Source organism: Dromiciops gliroides, chromosome 4 (assembly GCF_019393635.1).
Source record: "Dromiciops gliroides isolate mDroGli1 chromosome 4, mDroGli1.pri, whole genome shotgun sequence".
Lineage (NCBI taxonomy): Eukaryota > Metazoa > Chordata > Mammalia > Microbiotheria > Microbiotheriidae > Dromiciops > Dromiciops gliroides.
The window spans coordinates 445,169,797-445,194,280 of NC_057864.1; the positions used below are offsets into that span (position 1 = coordinate 445,169,797).

The 24,484-nt window shown below is 43.5% G+C and overlaps 2 protein-coding genes across 3 annotated transcripts in view; both read right to left on the reverse strand.

Moving 5' to 3' along the window:
* The window catches only part of CD58 (CD58 molecule), a 91,186-nt gene extending 85,302 nt beyond the window's left edge, over positions 1-5,884 (reverse strand). The window contains exons 1-2 of the mRNA XM_044003547.1: positions 5,869-5,884; positions 4,335-4,520 (exon numbers count right to left, since the gene is read on the reverse strand). Coding sequence (XP_043859482.1) covers positions 4,335-4,520; positions 5,869-5,884 — 202 coding nt within the window. The remainder of the gene's footprint in view (positions 1-4,334; positions 4,521-5,868) is intronic.
* A 2,727-nt stretch (positions 5,885-8,611) lies between these two features.
* IGSF3 (immunoglobulin superfamily member 3) overlaps positions 8,612-24,484 on the reverse strand; it is a 145,815-nt gene continuing 129,942 nt past the window's right edge. For both annotated transcript variants that reach the window (XM_043962351.1, XM_043962352.1), the window contains exons 10-11: positions 16,856-17,287; positions 8,612-12,905 (exon numbers count right to left, since the gene is read on the reverse strand). In XM_043962351.1, the coding sequence (XP_043818286.1) occupies positions 12,655-12,905; positions 16,856-17,287 (683 nt within the window). In that variant the 3' untranslated portion in view covers positions 8,612-12,654. The remainder of the gene's footprint in view (positions 12,906-16,855; positions 17,288-24,484) is intronic.

The window sequence follows — 24,484 nt, forward strand, 5'->3', positions numbered from 1 at the left end:
GCAGCTAGATGGCACAGTGGATAGAGCACCGGCCCTGGAGTCAGGAGTACCTGGGTTCAAATCCGGCCTCAGACACTTAACACTTACTAGCTGTGTGACCCTGGGCAAGTCACTTAACCCCAATTGCCTCACTTAAAATAAAAAAAAAACAAACAAAATTTAAAAATTTAAAAATGAATACTGAAAACTATCTTTAGGGGGCAGCTAGGTGGCGCAGTGGATAAAGCATTGACCCTGGATTCAGAAGGACCTTTGTTGAAACAGCCTCAGAGACTTGACACTTACTAGCTGTGTGACCCTGGGCAAGTCACTTAACCCCAATTGCCTCACCCAAAAAAGAAAAGTCAGAGAGAGCTCTTTCTCCCCTTTTCTACGCCTCAAAACCCCTTGACATCATCTCTTCAATTGCTTGAGTCCCCGAGGAAGAGGAGACTGCCAAGACCACCAAGTCCAACCCCTTTAGCTGTGCCCATGATTCCCTCTCTCCAGTAGCTTGTCCCTTCAGTTATTTCCCCTCCCCTCTAATATAACATCTTTTCCTAACACAGGGTTCTTCTGCTGCCTACAAACATACCCCAGGTCTGTACATAGTTAGTCATGTGTTGTCTGCTCTTTGAGAGCAGAGACTGGTTATGGGGGGGGGGGGTGTTTTTGTTTTGCCTTTCTCTGTATCCTTAGTGCTTAGCTAATAGCAGACCCTTAAATGCTTGTTGACTTGACTCCATCCCTAAGGAACCTTCACTTGAATCTCTGTCCCTTCAAGTTATCATCTTTTTTTTTTTTTATGGTGAGGCATTTGGGGTTACGTGACTTGCCTAGGATCACACAGCTAGGAAGTGTTAAGTGTCTGAGGTCGGATTTGAACTCGGGTCCTCCTGACTCCAGGGCCGGTGCTCCATCTACTGCGCCACCTTAGCTGCCCCCTCAAGTTATCATCTTATATCTCCTCCCTTTTCGTAACCAAACCACTGGGAAAAAATGCTTCTACTTCCTTTCCTCTTGTTCAATTTCTCATCCTACTTTCTGATGTCCTCACTTGACTGAAACATCTTTATAAGATGAAGAATCTCTTATTGCTCAATGAGGTGACCCTTGACCTTTGATAGATGACCATCCTTTCTCTCTGGATAGTCTCTCTTCCCTGAATTTCCATGCCATATCCTCTAACTGTTCTCCTACTTGCCTAACAGATGCCTTCCTAGTCTCCTCTGCAAGAGCATCTTCCATGTCCCACTCTACTAAGCATGGCCATGGACATTATGAGTCCATTATCCTTAACTCTACACTCTCCCTCATTTCTCATAGATAATCAGCTGTCACATTTGGTGGATTCTACCTCCACATCTCACTCCCCTGTGTTTTCTCCCCTCCCTGAGGCCACCCTCCCTCAGATTAGCCCCTCACCATCTCTAAACCTCCTAATTGATCTGCCTGCTTCTGACTGGTCTTTCTCATTTTCCAATTTATCCTCCACCCAGCTGCTAAATAGATGTTCCTAAAGCATGGGTCTGACTACCTACCCACACTGCTTCAGAAGTGTCTGTGATTCCTTTTTTTTCCCCCAGAGCAATGAGGGTCAAGTGACTTGCCCAGGGTCACACAACTAGTAAGTGTCAAGTGTCTGAGGCTGGATTTGAACTCAGGTCCTTCTGAATCCAGGGGTGATGCTTTATCCACTGTGCCACCTTAGCTGCCCCTGTGGTTCCTTTTTGCCTTCAGAATGAAATAGAAACTTCTCTGTCACATTAAAGCCCAACCCATATTTCTAGACCGATTTCACATCACGCCTCCTGACACACTTTACTTTCTAGCCAAACTGGCCTACATTCCATTCCATGCTTTTCCTCCTTGCATATTTACAGGCTGAATGCCCTCTTCCCCATACATGGAATTCTCTCCCTTTTCTCCTCAGACTCTTGGGATATCCAGTCTCAGTCTAGGCTAAGATCAAGTGTTATCTTTCTACACAAGGTCTTTGCTGACTTGCCCCCCCATTATCATATTTACTTTTTATATATTTTGCATTTCCTTGTACATATATACATGTCGTTTACCTACACAGAGTGCAAGCTCCTTCAGGCAGAGGCGGGTTTTTGTTTGTTTGTGTGTTTGTTTTTGTCTTTTTCTTTATATCTCAAGTATCCAGTACAGTGCCTGGCACATAGTAGATGCTAAGAAGTGCTTGTTGAATGAGTGGATGAATGACAAAGGAAAATGTAGAGAACATTTTGAGGGGCAATGAGGGTTAAGTGACTTACCCAGGGTCACAGTTAGTGTCAAGTGTTTGAGACCAGATTTGAACTCAGGTTCTCCTGAATCAAGGGCTGGTGCTTTATCTACTGTATCAGCTAGTTGCCCCCATATATTTTTTTAATAGCTAGAATGACTAAGTCATTTTGAGTATTATAAATACTCAAATCAATTACAAAGAACCCATGAAAGAAGATGCTATCCACATCCTGAGAAAAATTAACTGTTAAACAGAAGTATGTATAATATGGTTTTACACACACACACACACACATACACACACACACACTTAATGGTAGCCTTCTCTAGTGGGGAGTGGGGAGGGAGGGAGAAAAAAAATTAAAAGTGCACAGCAAAGAACAAAAGAAAACCTAGAAGGAAGTACAGAAAAGCAGGGTAGCTTTGAAAATGATGTGTAGTATTTATTACATAGTTTTTCAAAAACAGTAAATAGTGTGAAATGGAAATCCATGGCTTTATATTAAAACCTTTTCTTATGTCGTACTGATTGCATGGACGTTTTCCTTTTTTATCTTTTTGAATTTAAGTTCAAAATGAATACAGATTTTTAAAACTAGCTGACGTGGAAAGATATATGGGGAAGGGGCTTCAGGAAAGTGGTGGTCCTTCTTCTAGTCATGGTGGAAGTGGTGCCTGAGATGAACTCTGAGATACCAGGGATACATGTAAATGGTGCTTAGCAGGCAGAACTAGAGCTGAGGGGGTGTCAGGACCAGAGACATAGATTGGGAATCAACTGCATCAAGAGGTCAGTTGAAATACATGGAGACCAGTGAAGGAGAGCACACAGAGGGGTGTGTGTGTGTGTGTGTGTGTGTGTGTGTGTGTGTGTGTGTGTGTGTGTGTGTGTGACAGAGACAGACAGACGCAGAGAGAGATGGCTGAAGACAACCTTGGAAAGTACTTATACTTGGAGGGCAGCAAGGGGAAGATGGGAAGGCAGAAATAGAGTGGGTAGGAGGAAAGGGTCACAGAGGCAGAGAGAGAAAAAAAAATCATTGAAGGGATGATGAGCAGAAAAGTTCAAGGGGAATTTCCCTGGAAGAAGGCTATTGCATGTGGGAGTTAAGAAATTACTGGTGACTTTGCAAAGAGCAATTTGAGTTAGTGAGAAATTGCAAGGAAATAAGGAGGGCATTGAGTGGAAACAGTGATTGTGTTATCTTGGTATGGTCAAAGAGTTACAGAAGGGACTTAGCGGTTCATGTTTCTCTCTCTCTCTCTCTCTCTCTCTCTCTCTCTCTCTCTCTCTCTCTCTCTCTCTCTCTCTCTCTCTCTTTCTCTCTCTCTCTCTCCTGTTAGAAATATCATTTATTATCAAAGTCACAATAGTGATCGTCAGAGACAATCACTATGACCACAGTGGGGAAATCAGGGCTTGAACATTGATTGGAGGCTGAGGGAGGGACAGGAGTGCAGAGATTCAAAACTGGGAGAAATAGGGGAGGGGGCACCCAAGTGCCCTAGCTCCATCTAATGCCTCCAGATTGAGGGGTCCCCCTGATTGCCAAGCCTCCCTCCTGTTTCCAGCTTTAGGAGGGAGCTAGGATTGTTGTTCTCCAAGAGGACCATGACAGATGTCACGACTTGCAATGAATTGGATTTAAGTGAGGAAGGACTGTGCGAAGTCACCAGCCTCACTCTCTCCTCCCAAGCCATCTGGGTCCAATGGCAAGATATGTTATCAGGATGACTGGAGAGGTACCCAGATATTTAAGGTAATTGGAGTTAAGTTACTTGCCCAGGATCACACAGCTAGTGTCTGAATGTCTGAATTGTCTGAGGTGAGATTTGAACTCAGGTCCTCCTAACTTAGAGCCAGCGCTCTAACCACCGTACCATTTAGCTGCCCTGGGAGCTGGAGAGAGGGTATAATGTGAGTGGGTCAGGTTGGGGCTGTGACTGGGGAGGAAGGAAGGAAGGGCCCCCCGTTTTCACATGAACTCACAATACTGATTTGGTGGGTGAGAGGAGGCAAGAAGGCCCCCATTATAGGAGGAAGGGATTGGTGTTAGGGGGTGGGGCTCTTGGGGGCATCATGGGAGGCAGACCAGGCCCTGCACCCAGGGGTGAGATAAAGGCCATTGGGGCCCCAGGACTAGGGGGTACAGGGCTGAGATGTACTTGGTTCAGAGTGAATATGGCTGGAGGTGGAGACTGGAAAGGGTTGGTGAGGGATAAGCCAGTGGTTGTGCCAGGGGCTCCAGTAGGCAGGAAAAGATTGGAGTCCTTGGGTCCTGGGTGGTGGTCTGGGTGCACATGGGACTTCAGAAAACAAACAAAGCAAAGATTTTGTTTTAAAAATAGATTTTACAAAGACACATATACAGGGTGGACCAAAAGTAACAAAGGAGTCTGATGTTTTGGTAACTTTTTGAAAATTCTTTTCAAATAATTTATACCATTTATGAGATTTTTATTTTTCACAAGTAATATAAATTCATTTTCCATATATCCCATATATGCAGCTATGGTATTGTAAATTAAAAACAAAAAATAAAGGAGTTATTAAAACCCTTCGTTACCTTTGACCCACCCTGTAGAAGATAACTGGGAATTTGGGGCAGCTAGGTGGCGCAGCGGATAAAGCACCTGCCCTGGATTCAGGAGGACCTGATTTCAAATCCAGCCTTAGACACTTGACACTTACTAGCTGTGTGACCCTGGGCAAGTCACTTAACCCCAACTGCCCAGCCAAAAAACCAAAACAACCACCACCACCACAACAACAATAACAAAAAGAAGACAACTAGGAATTCAAGGGCAGGATAACAGAGGAAGATCCAAGTGTGTGTCATCATCCAGTATAGTGCTCAGAATGAGGGAAGGCTGACTATGGCCTAGTTCTCTAAGCAATTAAAAGGATCTTTTAGGAGGCAGCTAGGTGGCGCAGTGGATAAAGCACCGGCCCTGGATTCAGGAGTACCTGAGTTCAAATATGGCCTCAGACACTTGACACTTACTAGCTGTGTGACCCTGGGCAAGTCACTTAACCCCCATTGTCCTGCAAAAAAAAAAAAAAAAAAAGGACCTTTTAGATGTTGAAAGAAGATCACAGAAGAGATGGGATCAAGGGGGTCCTGAAAAGTATTTAACTGGATCTCTGATAGAAAAAAAAAGTGCTCAGGACAAATGTTTAAATTTGACATGTACTGTTAACATTTTCTCCTTCACTTTCTCCTTCATGAAACAATAAACAAAATCCTGATTTGCAGTATTCACCCATTTCCAATGTGCAAATAAATGCTCATGCTGAAAACTAAACAGCTGGCAGATACAAGCTGGCTCAAGCACACCCCCAGAAGGGTATGACTGCTGGAGGTATAAAATGCACAATGAAAACAGACACCTGTGAAGGTAGAACCACTCAGCCCTTTTGGGTCTTATTTTATCCACTATGATCTTTTCTCTTTTCTTTTTTTTTTTTTTTGAGGCAATCAGGGTTAAGTGACTTATCCAGGGTCACACAGCTAGTAAGTATGTGAGGCCAGATTTAAACTCATATCTTCCTGACTCCAAGGGCCAGTATTATAACCACTATACCCACCTAGCTCCCCCCACCATGATCTTTCAACTACTATAGCTAGGTTCTTTTACCTGTCACCTTGGCCATCTCATCATCTTCCTATTGCTGCTTAACTCATCCTTCCCATCTGGATCAACACCATCAACAGGGTGCCGGAGATCAAGACCTCCAACCTGGGGTTTTCTAGCTCCAGGTATTAAGGAAATTAATCCAGTCAATTTAGGAGTTCCTATCCCAGGGCCCACTTTTGTCCACTCTACCTACAATCTAGTCTTGTGTCACTGTATCTATAGGGAGTCTCTACAAGACTCCAATCCCATCTAGCCATCCGTTCAGGCCATTTCACTATTACTATACCCTCACTTATGCACCCTCTCTTCTTCCCCAGAACAGACTCCCTAATATGTGTTGTTTCCTTTTTAAAAAATATGTTCCTTGAAGACAAGGCCTGTCTCTATTCAAATATTGGTATCTCCAGCCCTTAGCACAGGATCCAGCATACAGTTAGTGCTTCATAAATGCCTTTTCCTTCATCCATCCATCCATTCATTCAAAATTAACTAAGGCAAGGAATCGAAATGCAAGGCAGAAGATGATATGAAAGCACCTAGGTACTCCTCAAAGAATTCTAGCACTAAGCCTGGATGAACTGAGCCTCCTTCAGTGATCATTTTAAAGATGGTGGATAGGAGAGAGATACTTCAGGGCCAGAGAGGAGCAAATGTGCAGTTTGCAAAAAAAAGACAAGAGGGTAGATCCCAGAAATCCTTGATGATTGAGTTTGGCTAGAGTTAGGATCCACCAAGCCCTTAACATGCTAGCATGATGGGCTAGATCTAAGGAAGTGAGATTCAATAAGGATAGATTTGGGTCAACATCTTGGTTTAAAGATCTAACTTCCTAAGTCCAAGATAGGGAAGGCATGGCATGAAAAAAAAATCTGAGGGGGGTTTATGGCCTGAAAGCTCAACATGAGTGAACAAAAGCAACCGACCTGTGGGAAGGAGAGGAAAAACTGGGCAGATATTTATATGTGCACTTTAATTTGGGTTCCTGAGAAATAAATGTATTTTCAACTTTCTGCATGAGTAGCGCCTATGTCTGGCAGGACCGATAACTCCCCAAAGACCGGGCTGTTATTTGTCTTTTGTTCTCCAAGAGAACCATGGCATCAGGGTGATGTCATGACTTGCACTGAATTTGATTTAAGTGTGTGTGTGGGGTTGCTGTGCAAGGTCACCAACTTCACTCTCTCCTCCAGAGGCACCTGGGTCCAGTGGCAATACATATATCAGGAAAACCAGAGATGGCCCCAGATGTTTGAGGTACTTGGGGTTAAGTGACATACCCAGGGTCACACAGCTAGTAAGTATCTGATGTGAGATTTGAACTCATGTCCTCCCAACTTTAGGGCCAGTGCTCTGTCCACTGGGCCACCTACCTGCCCCTCAAAGACCAGACAGAGCCATGTCAAAGAGCAATTGTCAGGGATAGGTTGTTTCATCTAGGTGGCACAGTGGGTAGAGCAGTCAAGAAGGAACCAAATTCAAATCTGGCTTCAGACACTTAATAGCTGTATGACCCTCCTAAAGTCACTTAACCTCAGATTGCCTGTTTCCTTATCTGTAAAACCACGATACTGATAGTAGCTACCTCCCAGAGTTTTGGTAAGGAGCAAATGAGATATTTGTGAAGTATGTAGAAGACCTTAAAGATGAATATTGATGCCAGATATTATTTTCTTAAAGTAGCTAGGTGGCACAATGGATAGAATAGTAGGCCTGGAGTCAGGAAGACACATCTTCCTGAGTTCAAATCTGACCTCAGACACTTAGTAGCTGTGTGACCCTGGGCAAGTCACTTCCCCATTTGCTTCAGTTCCTCATGTGTAAAATGAGCTGGAGAAGGAAATGGCAAACCACTCCAGGATCTTTGCCAAGAAAACCCCAAAGGGGTCAAGAAAAAAACAAACAACAATTTTCTTTTAGCATGGCCTGAAGAAAAAAAGAAAATACCCCTGGGGGTGGGAGAAGGGGAGAGAGGGGTCCTCTTCAGTTTCACTTTGCAGCTCTTTAACGTTGGTAAATATATTTTTTTAGTGGGGCAATGAGGGTTAAGTGACTCACCCAGGGTCACACAGCTAGTAAGTGTCAAGTGTGAGAGGCTGGATTTGAACTCAGGTCCTCCTGAATCCAGGGCCGGTGCTCTATCCACTGTGCCACCTAGCTGCCCCCCGTTAATATTTATAAATAGCTTATTATTAGCCTTTGAACTGCTGTAGAGTATGATGCTTGTCCTTCCCACTTTATAGAGGTGAGACAAATGCCTCACACACACACAAAAAATAAGCTGGAGAAATCATGCCAAGGAGAACACCAAGTCAGGAACCTAGTAATGCTCATTCTCTGCTCTGGCCATGTCTGGCCCCTTTCCCTGATTTATTCAGTCCAGAAATAACTCCTCCATCCCCGATAGAGTCACATTGAAATCTGGAAACTGACAGTTTAAACTGGAATCTGGTCTCTGTCTTCCTCCTCCTCCTCCTCGATTTTGATAGGCACTCACTTCTAAATCTTTATCTTTACCAGGTCCTTACATAAGGTGGGCCAAAAGTCACGAAGAGGTCTGATGTTTTAATAACATTTTGAAAATTATTTTTACTTTATTTTTGGCCATTTATGAGATTTGATTTTTCAAATGGAATGTAAACTTCATATATATATATATATATACATATACATAATGGGTATATATATGTAGATATATACACACACATACTATATATACTGTATATGCTGCTATGGTATTGCAAACTGAAAACAAAAAGTAAAGGAGTTATTCAATATTCGTGACTTTTGGCCCACCCTGCACATACCTCATCGCAACTAACCTGTAAGAGAGGTGATAACATTTTTTCGTTTTGATTTTTAACCATTTTAACCCATTTTATTTGAGGACACAAGGAAGCTCACAGATGGATCATGGCTTGCTTAAAAATCACAAGTTAAGTGGAGAAGCAGGATTGGAACTCAAGTTTTTTGACTCCCTGTTCCAGTGTTCTTTTTTTTTTTTTTTTTTACCAGTACTAAGAATTGGGGACTCAGGGAGCCCAGAGCTTGCTCCTGGTAAATGGAAAAGTCAGAAGCTGCAGGAAGTATCATTATCTCTTCTACATCACAGGGGTTGTGGGTGTGGCACCCCTGCAACCTGGAAAATCTTTGTAAAATTATTTGGCCGTCCCTTTGTAGCAGAGAAGTCTGGATTATTATGGTATTAAAAGATAAAATATATTGATATTATACATGTATTTTATGCATTTCTGAATTTCCAAGCCTTTTATGTGTCATCTGTTGGTTTTCTCATGTCGTCTGCAACTTTGGCACAATCGCCCCAAATTCCCATTTCATTTCTTATGCCAACCCACGATCTAGTGAAATCGCAACGGGGAAAGTCAAGATGTGGTAGGGATAACTGTAGTTATGTATTTTTTTTTTGGTGAGGCAATTGGAGTTAAGTGACTTGCCCAGGGTCACACAGCTAGTGTCAAGTGTCTGAGGCCAGATTTGAACACGGGACCTCCTGAAACCAGGGTAGTTGCTTTATCCACTGTGCCACCTAGCTGCCCTCTTTAGTTAAGTCTTGAAGTCGAAACAAAAGAACTTCAAAGAAAGTAAATAGAAACAGTCATATTTTCAACATAATTTACTACAGGTCTCTGAAGTGTTTATAAAACATTTTTAGTGCAACATCATACAAATAGTTTTCTTAAAAAAAATCCAACAGCTTTCCACATCATGCATGGGCAATGTCCTTCCTCCTCTCCTTTTTGCTCCAACTCAAGTTAATGCAGAAGAACCGTTGTTTGGAAAGAATAATAAAACTTTTTATAGAAACACCCTGGTGAAGGAGGTCCTCATCTTGTCCATGTCCCTTCAAAGGGCCTAGCACAGTGTGGTTGTTTCATAAATGCGCCTTCATTAATATTGCATTTCTACCAAAGGTTACTTAATAAGATCAAAGCTATTTCTCCTCTTTGGGACCAGGGAACGACAAAGCCCCAGAAAACAATGTGAAATGAAGGACTGGGGCCACTGGAGGGCGCCATGTGACCACATGTCTGATGGACCACAGAGAGAAAACCATTCCTATGGAAATGGCCATAGGCTGTGGCTGGTTGCCGGGGAAAGCCGGCAAAGGCCAAATTCACCCTTTTATGGCATCCCTGGGCGGATGAGATATGCACAGAAGGAAAAAACAGCACCATCCTAAAATACTGGCTTCGGTTTCTTTTTCAATCGCAGATTTCTTATGATGAATCTGACACACTTTGTTCCATGTAGTGTCTTCTCCCTTCATCTAAGTGCCAACCAGCTCGAGGTGGCTTCCGTCCGAGTTACCGCAAATATCTTGGGAAGAAACAGCTCACCCATCCCACCCTATGGCACCCTTCCCTTTCAGAGAGAAAAAGGGAGTTTCCCCCCACCCACCTCCAGTCTATTCCGGCTCCTTCTCGTAGGGAGTCACCTGCCCTGAAATGAAATAGAGGTGGCAAAATACACATTTCAAAGACTGTTTTGTTTCCCAACACAATGACAACTGAGATAATGCCATATGGTCTAAATGCTGATGGAGTGGATAATAAAAATAAGCCAAAGGAAGAGGGGTAGGCAGCCAGGATGATTAAGGTGGCAGTGCCTAGGTGTTCTCTGAAGGTAGAGTACTTTTATGGCTGGTGCTAACCAGCCCTGGTCATACCAGGCTGTCGGAAAAAAAACGACTACTAGGCTGATCACCTCGCTGCAGGTGGTTGAGCAGAAAATAGGTGAAAAGCATCTAATGAACACACTGCTCCCTACGCTCAAATGCTGAGACACCCTGAGGGCTGGAGTCAAGGCCAACGTGGGCCAGAAAGTTCCTCAGCTATCTGTCCTCTGGATCCTGCTCCTAGTTTAGGCTCGAGTTCCAGGAAACTTGTGAGAGTTCAGTTTCAACATAAACTTAGTGGGATCTGGGGCGGGGGGAAGAGAGAGGGTATTGTCAAGGTCAGGAGGTGGGAGAGACAAGGTTCCTCTAGATTGGTAGCTACTCTGGGATTCAGGATTTGGACCAGTGGGGGGCAGCCACCACCAAGTGAAATGGGTGAAGAAAAAGTCTGGAAAAAGATCTTCATGAAAAGAGGGCAAGAGAAAGGGGAGGGAAAGTAAGTAAGCCCCCCTCCCCCTTATCTCCATAATTCTGATGGCCCAGAGTAGCTAAGCATTCTGCCTTACAGCATGAAATGGTAGTAACACCATCCCAGGTCATGTCTAGGAGGCTCTAAAGAATTAACCTTCTCAGCAGGAAGACTCAAGGATTGGGCAGGGGACAAAAGTCCAAGCTACAGCTAAAGGACAAATCTAAAACTATAAAAAGAAAATCTAAGTGGGTAAGGAAGAAAAGCACCCACAGTCAATGGCACTGGATCCTTTTTCGCTAAGACTAAAAAAAGGCCAAGATACTCAATCTACTAAAAACTTCTACTAGCACATACTGGGTAATTCTCTGCTTCCCCCAATCCTTGATAACATTCTTCTGAAGACAGGACATGGGAAGGAAGATTAATGATAGTAAAGAGTGACACCTATTTTTGGGGAGGAATGGACGGTGGTTTTTATTCACCGATGCCAAGCCAAGGAAATCCTTTCCCTCTCCTCTCAATCTCCAACTCTCAACAAATCTGTTTGGTGGGAGTCCCTAGTGCCCGTCGTCTACTGCCTGCCGCCACATGCAGAGCTTTGTCAGAGCACGGCTCCAGGCTCGTCACATGCCCAGTCTCCTTAAAGGTCTGACAAAGCATCGTAAGCTAAAGTCTCATGCATGCGAAGGTCACTGTCATCATCTAGTGACCAAATATCATTGCTTAAACCAACAGGAATTGAAGGAATTTTCCTTCCCTCTCTAATCTACTGCCTGATTTAAAAAAAAAAAAAACGACCTGAAAGCAGCCCTCCTGTCTATGCTAGTCTGGAGAAGGAGTGTCATTGAACTTTGACCTCCTTGTCCAAACCTTTTTTGGGGGCAAGCTCCCGAGGAAGCCTTTTTGGTCTGTCTGATAGGCCAGTTAGCTAGACAGCAATCCGCTCCTAATGGGCTTCTGCAGGACTTCTTTTCTCTTGTATGCACATGGCCCTTTGAAGTAAAATGTGAGGCTTTCATCTTGACTACAAAGTGATTCAAACCACTCTGGGCTGGGCTGAAGGGGAAAAAATACAAATTGGGCCTGTGCTACACACCATTTTCAAATATTTTTTATGCAAGTAAAACAGCTTGGAATATTCTGATTCGGGGTAGCTTTTTTTCAAAAAATGTGCAAAAGAAAAAAAATCTTTAAAAAAAGGCCCCTCATCAGTCCATAGTTCTTGGTTCTTTTTACAATCAGTTGGGGGTTAGGGGAATTCCATCCCTCAAAAAGACTGAACCAAAGTGATTCTTAAATCTGGACCAACTGCCCCCCCCAAACAAACCCCTGTAACGACCATCAGAGAATACTATAAGTTAATCGGTCCAAGTGGCTCCAGGAAGTACTCACTACGTTCCAAGAAGAAATCTCTAACAGTAGGGCTATGACATCAGAACCAGAGTAACTAGCCAGGCAATGGAAATAAAGAGCAGAGGGGGTCTGCTAGGTGCCAGCAACAAGTGTCTATCTCTGTCACTGGCTGGGGGGATTTTATCAAACTTTTCAAGTCTGAAAACCTTCTGGGCAAGGGACTCCAGAGTCTATTGGCTGTCCTATGTTACGAAATGCACAGACGGGGGAGGGAAGCAACAAAGATCCATCTGCTCCTTGACGTGCCGGGTCTGCTCCAATCCTCCCGTTAGTCTATGGTTCCTGGGTGGATGCTGAGAACAGGAGGCTCCAGGCAGGTTGGGGAATAGTTGAGATGGGGTTCTTTGATCCACAGCAAGGGCACTCCGTTCTTGCCTTCGGAGTTCTTGCTAGAGTTTCTGCTCTTGAAACGGACTAGTAAGATGGTGATGATCAAGATGCCAACGATGGGGAAAGGGTAGAAGAAGACAAAATAGAAGAGGGCGTCGTTGGAGCAGATGATGGACTGGAGTGTGGAACCTGAAAGGCAGCAGTGAGAGAAAGGGCAGTAAAAGGCAAAGAAATCTGACCCTCATTGGTTACCAAAGCCGATACTCAAACAAATGGAAACCATTTGGCAGTGCTCCCGCCTGTGCGGTTCCCCCCTCCCCCCTCCCCCCAACATCCACTAATGGCTGGGGAGGTTGAGAATGACTTACCTGTCAGTGACAAGTCCTTTTCCAAATCCATCGGCAGCTACCCACAGAGCAAGACCCCCTCCTCCCACTTCCATCACTAACCGTGATTACTGTTTGGAATGCTAAGCAAGGCCATGGCAGTTATTGATTACACCCTAATAATATTTATTATGCTAAAGCAATGGATTCCAACTCCATCTACACTTCCTGCACAGCCATATTTCTCATATTCCTTTGCACTTAGCTCTAGCGGTGGGATAGAAGAGTCATCCGCTGGGAGTGGGATGCTCATTCATCCTCAGAGCTCTTGAGAGCAAGCTTGCAGGAGATAATGTTTGTATCATTACTGCTGGTAGTTACATTACCGTTATCATTTAGCATTTGCTTAAGTGTCCACAGAAAGCCTGTTGCCACACATGACCTGAAGAAAGCAGACTGGGGCAATGGAAGGAACATGGATGAACTGAGAAGGTTGGGGTCCAGGAGCTTCAGTGGGGCAGGTCTATGCCATTCCTCCCCACCTCTGGAAGACCCTTTTCAGAGAGGTCATTTCCTTCACCTCACAAGTTCCTTTCCTTAAGGTGTCTCACCCAAGACTGTGCCAGGAGATACTTCAAGAGCACTGCCACCATTTTTCCTTCTGGGAGTCTCCAGACAACCTCAGACTCAGGACAGTGTTGTACATGTTGCTATGTACATTATATATTAGTGGACTTCTAGTCTAGTTAGCTTTAGGAAGTTGTGGATCCTGGCTGGCTGTGCCCAACAGGGCTGTCACTTAGGATTAAAATTTAGGACTAGCCTTATTCCCAATTTTCCCCAACATGTACTGTCTATGTTCTTAGCAAACTGGACTGGTGAGAACAGACTGTGGGGGCCACTAATTTCCACAGGATCCTATCACTGGGTAAAAAGCTCTAGCCTTTTAAATTTCCATTGCACGTTGTAATCTGAACTCAAAAGCTAATTGGTATGAAAGTCAAGAACCCAGAGTTCTAAATTAAGGTTCTACCAATAACTAGTCTTGAGAACTGGGCAACCCATAACTTCCTGGGTTTAGGTTCTGTTCATAAAGAAAATGAGGGGGTAAATTGAGTCGAGTGATCGCGAAAGTTCTTTTTAATTCTAGTCTTCAGAATTGGGCAACCCATAACTTCCTGGGTTTAGGTTTTTTCTTTCTTTTTTTTTTGGTGAGGCAATTGGGGTTAAGTGACTTGCCCAGAGTCACACAGTTAGTAAGTGTTAAGTGTCTGAGGCCGGATTTGAACTCAGGTACTCCTGAATCCAGGGCTGGTGCTTTATCCACTGTGCCATCTAGCTGCCCCTAGGTTTTTTCATAAAGGAAATAAGGGGGTAAATTGAGTTGAGTGACCTCAGAAGTCCTTGCTAATTCAGTTCTACTCATTTACAAAGCCTCCACTCTGAGGCCCCACTCTCCAGATAGGTGAGATTCATTTTCCTTACTACTCTATACTATACTCTTTGTCCAGCCTCCCCACCTCTCTCCCCTTTGTTTTTCAACTCCTTTCCATACCCTAGCAGCTCCATTCTTCCCAGTCTTCTGATACCTTACTCCCTTTCATCTCCAGGTTTCTGATGCTCACATACAACACTCCCAATTCTGGACATTTTCACCAGATGGCTCATGACACCTGGAATTATCTCCCTCCTCATCTCTCCTGGCTTCAAGTCTCAGCTAAAACCCCACCTTCTTCAAGAAGCCTTTCGTCGTCCTCCATTGTAGTGCTAGTGTCTAACCTCAATGATTATTTCCAATTTATCCTGAATGTAAACTGTATGTGCATAGAGGTTTTTCTGTTGCTTTTCCTTCTCCCTTCCCCATAAGACTATGGGTTGGTTCCCTAAAAGCAGTGGCTGTTTTTTTTGGGGGGAGGTTTGCATTTCTTTATATCCTCAGTGCTTAAAACAATGTCTGGCACATAGGAGGCACTTAATAAATAATTGCTGACTTGTCTTCTCTCATTAGAATGTAAGCTCCTTGAAGGTAGGTAATGTTTTACTTGCTTCTTTTTCCACGGGGCACTGAATAGCATAGTTCCTGGCAGAGAGTAAGTTTTCTATCTATCTACGAAATGAACAAAGACCAATATGAAAAACTGACATGTTCCCCAACACTTCCCTTTTAATTTGGGTTGTTTGGCAGGTAAACTATTCACCAGGTGACTATTCAGTCTGTAGATTACCCAGGGCTCTGTGCTTTCTCTCTGAATGCCTATTTTCTACTTCATTGCTCATTATAACCTTCAACAGGGAAGATCAGGAAAGCAAAAGGAGACGGGATTTGAATCAGTCAGTTCTGCTATTCCTTGGGAGCAGAGCCTTGTTGGGCAAGGAGGCAGTAGATGCTGGTTTAAGCAAGATGCTTGAACTGCAGGCAAATCCCAAATTTGTTGTACAAATCCCATTACCAAGTATACTGTAATTCCAACATTACTTCTGTGTCCCAACAGATGGCCCATTAAAAACCAGTGTTCCTTCTGTTGGCCTTGTTGCAACACATAACTGGATACAAGTACCCTCCCAGGTCTCTCTTCCTGTAGCAGTCAGTCACTTACCAAGACAAAGGGTACTTAACTGATGGGGTGAAGGTACGGAAATTGTTTCAAGTTATTTTACAGTAATTATCCTTCAATTCCATGAGCCCCTCTTCCTAAATCCCAACCACCTGAGCAAAACCCACCTAATCTTTCAAAACACATTACGCCCCCATTCAACTCACCTTCCCTGAATCAACAGAGACGAGGGTGGTGTGTGTATAATCTCTCCCTCCTAGCTCCCTAACCTCAGAACTAACTTGCTAACTTGAGACAAAGAAGCTGAGTGTCCCCTTTGTTTCATCTCTAGACCATGGAGCAGGGGAATGTGATTTGTTTTTTTCAGGGCAATGAGGGTTAAGTGACTTGCCCAGGGTCACACAGTAGAAAGTGTCAAGTGTCTGAGGCTGGATTTGAATTCAGGTCCTCCTGAATCCAGGGCCGGTGCTTCATCCATTGTGCCACCTAGCTGCCCCCTGAGAATATTCCATTTAGCCCAAGGGGCAGACTCTATAAATTGGCCAATAGGATCCCAGACCCTATTAATGAACATCCCCTGAGAATGGATGAGCCCAACTCCTTCCTCAGACCTTTTTAGTGAGGCAATTGGGGTTAAGTGACTTGCCCAGGGTCACACAGCTAGTAAGTGTTAAGTGTCTGAGGCCGGATTTGAACTCAGGTACTCCTGACTCCAGGGCCGGTGCTCTATCCACTGCACCACCTAGCTGCCCCTAGCCCTTTTACTTTTTAATGCACTATTATGCTGATGTAGGCAGAAATCTCTTAAATTTTGGGGTCTCAGGACCCCTCTACATTCTTAAAAATTATTGAAGACCACCCCTCTCCCCAAGGAGTTTTTCTTTATATGGGCTACTATCTATTGACATTTACTATATTAGAAATTTCAGAGCAGCTAGGTGGCACAGAGGATATAGCGTCCTGGAGTTAACTAGAGTTAGGCAGACTCATCTTTCTGAGTTCGAATCTGGACTCAGACATTTATTAGCTGTGTGACCCTGGGCAAGTCCCTTAACCCTGTTTGCCTTATCTGTAAAATGAGCTGGAGAAGGAAATAGCAAATCACTCTGGTATCTTTGCCCAGAAAACACTAAATGGGGTCACCAAGCATTGGACAGGACCAAAAATGACAGAACGACAACATTAGAAAATTTAAAATCTTAATATTAATATGGAATGTTTTGAGCTTGGGCTTTCTCTGGCAACAGTAAGAGCTCACCTGTGTCGAGAACTTGGATGCCAATTGGGCCAGATTCCTCCTCGGTCAATCGGTACCACTCTTTCTGAGGGTTGGATAACCATTCTTCCACTCGGCAGGAATAGTTTCCCGTGTCACTAGGATCTGCTTGCAAAACTGTTAGCCGGTACAGCACAGGTGAGAGTCTCTGGAACCGGAGCCGGCCTTCCCAGTGATTACCCTCGGGGCCAAAGATGGCGTCAGGACCCACACTTAGCATGGCCTTCCGTTCTATTTCCTCATCCTCTAGTGTGCTGCCTTTCTTCCCTCCTGCTTTAGTCCTGAGAGCATACCAGGCAACTGCAAAGCGGGACTCCTGACTCGAACGAGATAAGATGTTGCAGTCCAGTTGGAAAGGGGACTTCTCTGGCACTGTGATGTTGGGCACCACGGTGTCCACCTGCAGTGTGGCATCTGGGGGTGGGTGGGAAGAGGGTAGAATTTGGAAAGAAAGAGTACAAAAGAAAGGTTCATTAATAGCTTTGCTCATGCAGAGTGAACAATGGGTAAATGAGTTACTCCTCCCCCCAGTATGACCAAAGGCTAGGCTGCTGAGCATTACAACGATATAGCCTGTCCGGGCCCCTTCCTCATGCAGACAGTCAGTCTAGACATTCGTCTGAACCTCATCAGCCAACACTCCCATCCTAATCTAAGAGCGGTAGACCTACAAAGGATGCCGAGAGGTACTTTAGCCAGGTGACTTACCATCATGTACTACTTATCTGATCCCTAACACGTTTGTTTAAAAATAACACTAATAAGGCTCCTCTGCACATAGGATGGGTAGGCAGGGATGGACTGCAATCTGTACCGTGGGAGGGGATGTCCCAACTGATGAGATCACAGATCTACTGGATAAGTGAGCGGTTATAAATGTGATCAATAATTCACTTCCAAGGCCCTGTGAAAGCCTCATTCTATTACATGCTGGTGCAAAGTATCCCAGAATTGAAATTAATAATAATAAATTAATCAACATTAATAATAACAATAATAATGATCGTGGGTTATAAAAAAAGGCATTTTGTATCAGCACCAAATGGTACCATTTCCCAAATGATTGTCTTAAGTTTTTTTTTTTTAAATTTTTTTAAGTGAGGCAATTGGGGTTTAGTGACTTGCCCAGGGTCACACAGCTAGTAAGTGTGTGTTAAGTGTCTGAGGCCGGATTTTAACTCAGGTACTCCTGACTCCAGGGCCGGTGCTCTATCCACTGCGCCACCTTGTCTTAAGTTTTAAATGAATTGCCTACTGTATATATTGGATGGACACAAAATCAGGGTCTGCATGAACCTATGTCCAAACCCCCCACATCTCTTAGCACACCTGGAATTTCAGTGAAACATCTCTACGTATGGACAATAGGGAGAAAATAGGGCGACATCACCTGGCAGAAGGACCAGTGAAAACACCAAAATGGGGAATTACTAAAACCATTCAGAGAACCCTGGATTTGAGTCTGAAATCCCGCAATCAGCACATGTATATTATGGGGTTAAATGATTTGCCCAGGGTCACACAGCGACTAGTGTCTGAGGCTGGATTTGAATTCAGGTCTTCCTGACTCCAGGGTTGGTGCTCTATCCTTTGTAGCACCCAGCTGCCTCTCCCAGTATTATTTTACAGAGTTGTTCCAGGTCCCGGGAGGACATACAGCAAGTCTCCTGGGGGACCAAATATGCTATTTCAAAGCTCTTAGTTAATGGACTTCCTATCATACCGAAAGTCACTCTCTGAAAATTTTTGTGGCTCCCTATTTCCTGTAGGATAAAATATAAACTCTTTAAACTGGCATTCAAAGTCTATGACAACCCAGCTCCAGCCAAAGAGGACTGATAAGGAAAGAAAGCTCCGGTCTCTTGGTAAAGAGGAGGTGGACTACATTGTGGACTGATGCACACATTCTCAGTTGTGATCAAAGTGTCAGCTGGTTTGGTCTAACTGTACTTTGTTATGCCAAAGGGTGGGAGGGAGGCAGGAAGAGAACCACTATGAGAGAGTCAGGTGCTGCCTCCCTGATCGTGCCCCCTCCCCCTGCAAAAGTGATTCTCCCGGGGGGCAGCTAGGTGGCACAGTGGATAAAGCACCGGCCCTGGATTCAGGAGGACCTGAGTTCAAACCCGGCCTCAGACACTCAACACTTACTAGCAGTGTGAGCCTGGGCAAGTCACTTAACCCCCATTGCCCTGAAAAAAAAAAAAGTGATTCTCTCCTTAAATGTCCCTAGATCAGAGTTGCTTGGGTTTATTCTTTGTCCCATTAGTCTTTTTTTTTTTATTCTTTTTTTTCCCATTAGTTTCTTACTATGCTGATTTATGAATATGCCTCATCCCCCACTACCAGAGTAGGGGCACTGGCTTAGGTGAATCTTTGTACCACCAGCTCCACACCGGTGTTAATAAAGGTCTGCTGAAGTTAGGTGAAATTCGATGTAGAAACAGGAAAGAAGGCCTTCCCCACCGCCAAAGCATTCATGTGACATTCAAGCTCTCACTATTTTCTGCTGACTTCCTGCCTCCTTCTACCTCTCTCCTGCCCAAGCGAATCCCTGCCTACTCTACTTCTAGCCTCTCCCCCAGGGATCAGCAAGCCCCCTTTTCATTGTCTTGGCCTCAAACTTCCAGAAGAGAAAATACTGCTGAAAAATGCCTGTCCTCCCCAACGCCAGCCCAAGGTGCACATGATAAGACATCTCTTACCACCACCACCTCATAGGAGTGAATTCATTACATGTTCCTATTTGGCTGGAGTCGAGTGTCTGGTGTGGTTTTTTAGTTCTTCCTTCTCATGACTGCAGGAAATCAACCAATCCATGATATTTCTAATATAGGCTCTCTGAACGTAGGAACCACGATATGGGCATGTATATATCCACATCCATAGGAATGTATACATACATACCATGCTTCCTATATATCCATGCTTCTCATACACACACGCAGAGACATTATATACTGTTATTGCAAAAAATACTATATACTGTGAAATTAAATACACTACATGTGTGTATGTACATATATCAATGCATACACATGGTTTTCTATATACACACATATACACACATACGTGTTTGCACATGTAGTATGAAGGAGAGGAATACCAGGAGCTGGGATTTCATCAGTGTAAGGACCTCCTGGTGAGGACTCTCCCTTCCCCAGCACAAATCAGCACTTCCTCTGCAAGTTTCAGTCTTAGGACCTTACCTGTGGCACCGAGAAATAAAAGGATTTGCTCAGGACTAGGCTGCCCAGTATACATCAGCAGCAGAAAGTGAATCCAGGTCTTCCTGCCTCAGAGGTGAGCTCTCTATCCACTCTATCATGAGGCCTCACAACATTACATATTACTGATATTTATAATTGATATTAGGGGTAGCCAGGTGGCTCAGTGGACTGAATCCTGAGCCTGGAGTAAGGAAGACCTGAGTTCAAATCTGGCTTCAGACACTTACTAGCTTTATGACTCTGGGCGAGTCACTTGATCTCTGTTTGCCTCAATTTCCTCATCAGTAAAATGGAGATAATAACAGCAGAGTTGTTGTGAGAGAATAATTATAAAGCACTTAGCACAGTGCCTGGCACATCGTCAGCACTATATCAGCTGTGATGAGAAATTAAATGTTCTAGGGGTATGCATACATAAACACATATCTACACATATGTGCATTGATTTAAATGAAAATATATTCCCCACTCTATGGCAGAGGAAAGGGGGAATTAAATAAATAAAGCTCTGTGTTCAAGCCCAGACTCTTACACATTAAGGCTGTATGATATAACTTCTCAGTACCTCAGAACACTTTCTAAGAATAAATTACAGACACACTGCTGATATCTATCAGCAGATCAGAGATCTGAAGGAGGAAGTTTCTCCCGTAGGTGCTCCCTCTATCACTGAAATCTTAGGTCTGAAACAAGAAGTTCAAATCAAAACAAACCAAAACCCACTCCCAAACAATAGGAAAAAAAAAACAACTAAGCTTCAAAATGACTTTGATCTTCTACCTAGAAGAAAAAGTACAAGCAGTCCAGCCAAGGCTAAGGTTAACTGCAAGTCCATGAGATTTAGGCCTAGGGGTATTCGTCCCAAGCGGGAAAGTCAGAATTTTTTTTTTTTTTTTTTGGTGAGGCAATTGGGGTTAAGTGACTTGCCCAGGGTCACACAGCTAGTAAGCGTTTAGTGTCTGAGGCCAGATTTGAACTCAGGTCCTCCTGACTCCAGGGCCGGTGCTCTATTCACTGCACCACCTAGCTGCCCCTAGGATTTCATTTTACAGGCCTCAGAATGCAGTGATAGAAAGAAAGTTTGCTGAAGAGGCAGGAAATGCGAGATCTAGTCCTGGCTTCACCACTAACCACTCGAGTATGACTTTGGGGAACCTGCTTAATTTTGACGGAACTCCAATTTTCTCATCTATAAAATGCGGATGCTAAACTAAATGCTCTCCATGCCCCACAAGGCCCTTTGTACTTTTAAATCTATAGCCTTATGACCTTTAGCCTTCCGGGTCAAGGTTGGCAGGTGGCTTCTCAGAAAGAGAAAAGAAAAATAAAAACAAAAACAGTTGGTAGGCTACAGCCTCTTTTCCTGTCAGGGCAAAGGATATTGACCCAAGGCAATCTGGTCTTCCCTTCCAGTTTAGGCATGAAAATTCTATTTTAAAAGATATTTCTGGGGGGCAGCTAGGTGGCACAGTGGATAAAGCACTGGCCTTGGATTCAGGAGGACCTGAGTTCAAATCCAGCCTCAGACACTTGACACTTACTAGCTGTGTGACCCTGGGAAGTCATTTAATCCCCATTGCCCCACAAATTAAATAAATAAACAAACAAACAAACAAATAAATGAATAAATGAATGAATAAATAAATAGAAATATTGCCCCACCAAAAAAAAGATATTTCTAAATGCTTTCATGTTAACAAAAAACTTCATAGATATATTATCTTGATTTTGCCTCATAACAAATTTGAAGAAGGAATTATCATCATCATCCCCACTTTGCAGTGAGGAAAAGTTAAGTCACTGACTGGCCGACCATTGGAAATGAGATCTTGGGGGCAGCTAGGTGGCACAGTGGATAAAGCACCAGCCCTGGATTCAGGAGGACCTGAGTTCAAATCTAGCCTCAGACACTTGACACTTACTAGCTGTGTGACCCTGGGCAAGTCACTTAACCCTCATTGCCCTGACAAAACAAACAAAAACCAAATAAGTGAAATGAGATCTGGACCCAGAACTTCTGGATTCCATATTCAGCACCCTAACCACTAGACCATGCTGCCTCCCACTGGTTAGTTGGTTGTTGTCCTTCATTCTCAAAGTGGAACAAAATGAGATCAATATGTTAGGGTCAAAGTATATAATACGTATGACCATGGCTGATCAGACCCATATGAGCTCAGAAGGCTCACCAACAGGTTGGGCACAAGTAGTCCGTATGAACATCTGGAGTGGAGACATCTCTAAATCTACATATCTATCTCCCCGACACCAGGGAATAAGAGACTATATCCTCAGCACTAAAGGGAAACATAATTGTGTGGAACTTAATTTTGTTTACTGGGATATGTTTAGAAAAAAAGATGCTTATAAAACATTTAGGATTATCTTCTTGTATTACAACCTATCTGTGCATAAAGGCACCTTTTGTAACTGTAACATGCCACCACCTATATTTTCTCATTATGGCTGCTACATAGCAGAGTGGCCTGGGAGTCAGAAAGAATTCAGATCTAGCTTCAGATACTTACTAGCTGTGACCCTGAGCAAGTCACTTAACTGCCGACTGCTTCTGTTTCCTTATTTTTAAAATGGGGATGTTATGATAGCTTCCCAGGGCTATTGTGAGTAGTAAATTAGAAAATATTTGTAATGTACTTTTCAAACTTTAAAATGCTGTGCAAGTGCTAGCTATTATTATTATAATCATTATTATTATTAATTTGACCTTCACAACAGTTAAGGATACACAGTGCAATTACTATTCTTCACATTACTGATGAGGAAACAGAAAGTTAAGTTACTATTGTTAACTGTATTTCCCTCCATCCTATTCCCTCCCCTTGATATTTACTCTATTTTCTATCTTCTTTCACCCTATCCCTCCTCAAAACTGTTTTGTTTCTGACTGCCTCCTCCCCCAATCTGCCCTCCCTTCCTTCACCCCTCCCCCCTTATCCCCTTTCCTGCAGGGCAAGATATATTACTATACCCAATTGAATGTATATGTTATTCTCTCTTTGAGCCAATTCTGATGAGAGTAAGGCTCACTCACATCCCCGCACATCCTCCATCTTCCCCTCCACTTCATAAGCTTTTTCTTGCTTCTTTTATGTGAGATACTTTACCCTATTCCACCTCTCCCTTTCCCTTTCTCCCAGAGCATTCCTCTCACTCCTTAATTTTGTTTTTTTAAAGATATCATCATGGGGCATTTAGATGGCACAGTGGAAAAGCACCAGCCCTGGACCCAGGAGGACCAGAGCCCAAATCTGGCCTCAGACACTCGACACTCACCAGCTGCATAACCTTGGGCAAGCCACCCAACCCTGACTGCCCTACAAAAAAAATGCCAAAAATAAATGCTTTAAAGATATCACCCCTTCATATTCATCTCACACCTGTGGCTTCTGTCTAAATATACTCCATTCAGCTGTCCTAATGAGGGAAACAGAAAGTTAGAAAGGTCTAGTAATTTGCTCAAGGTCCCATACTACTAGAATAAGGGTCAGAGTAAGTGATATCTCCTGACCCCAAGGAGACCAAGGCTCTTTCCAACATGGGGGGGGGGAGGGGTTTGAAGAAAAATTCTCTCCATTTGAAACTAAAAATAGCACCATATATTATTTATAACCTATATCTGATTGCTTACTGCCACATGGAAGGGGGAGGGGAAGCAGGGGAAGAGGGATAGAATTTGGAACTAAAACCTTTAAATAAAAATAAATAAAAATAGTACCATTAAAGGCAAAAAACCCAGTCAAGTTTAAAAATCATACATGCTAACGTGTAGGGAAAGTCTGCTCTCAACTCATTCATGCTGAGCATTCGTAGGCAGACTGCTAAATGGTAACCGGCTCCTATTTTGACAGTTGATGTTGCTATGGCAACATAGATCGCGCATTTCCTGATTTTGAAGGTTATTTCTTTAAACCAGTAACAAGCCATATGTGTAGGCTATTCTGTGCTTCTAAATACCTCCTATAAAGAAAAAAGAAATGGGACAGCCACCACCATAAGGAGAGTTAAAAGGAAGGCAGGGAAGAAGTTTTGGTCCATTTACAACATGTACACTAACCATTCCTAACTGAAAATCAGCAATCAGGAGCAGTGGATACAGCACAGGCCCTGAAATCAGGAGGACCTGAGTTCAAATCTAGCCTCAGACACTTACTAGCTGTACGACCCTGGGCAAGTCACTGAACCCTGACCACCCTCCCCCCCGCCCCCTGAAAAATCCGCAACCCACAAAGAAGCTGAAGGAAAACAAAATTTGGCTCTGAAAATTTATTTTAAGAAATTATATTTAAATGTTCTGCCATTAATTGTTAGAATTCATTCCATTTAAGGAAAAAAAATCATCCTTAAAACATCCCTGGGAGGTATA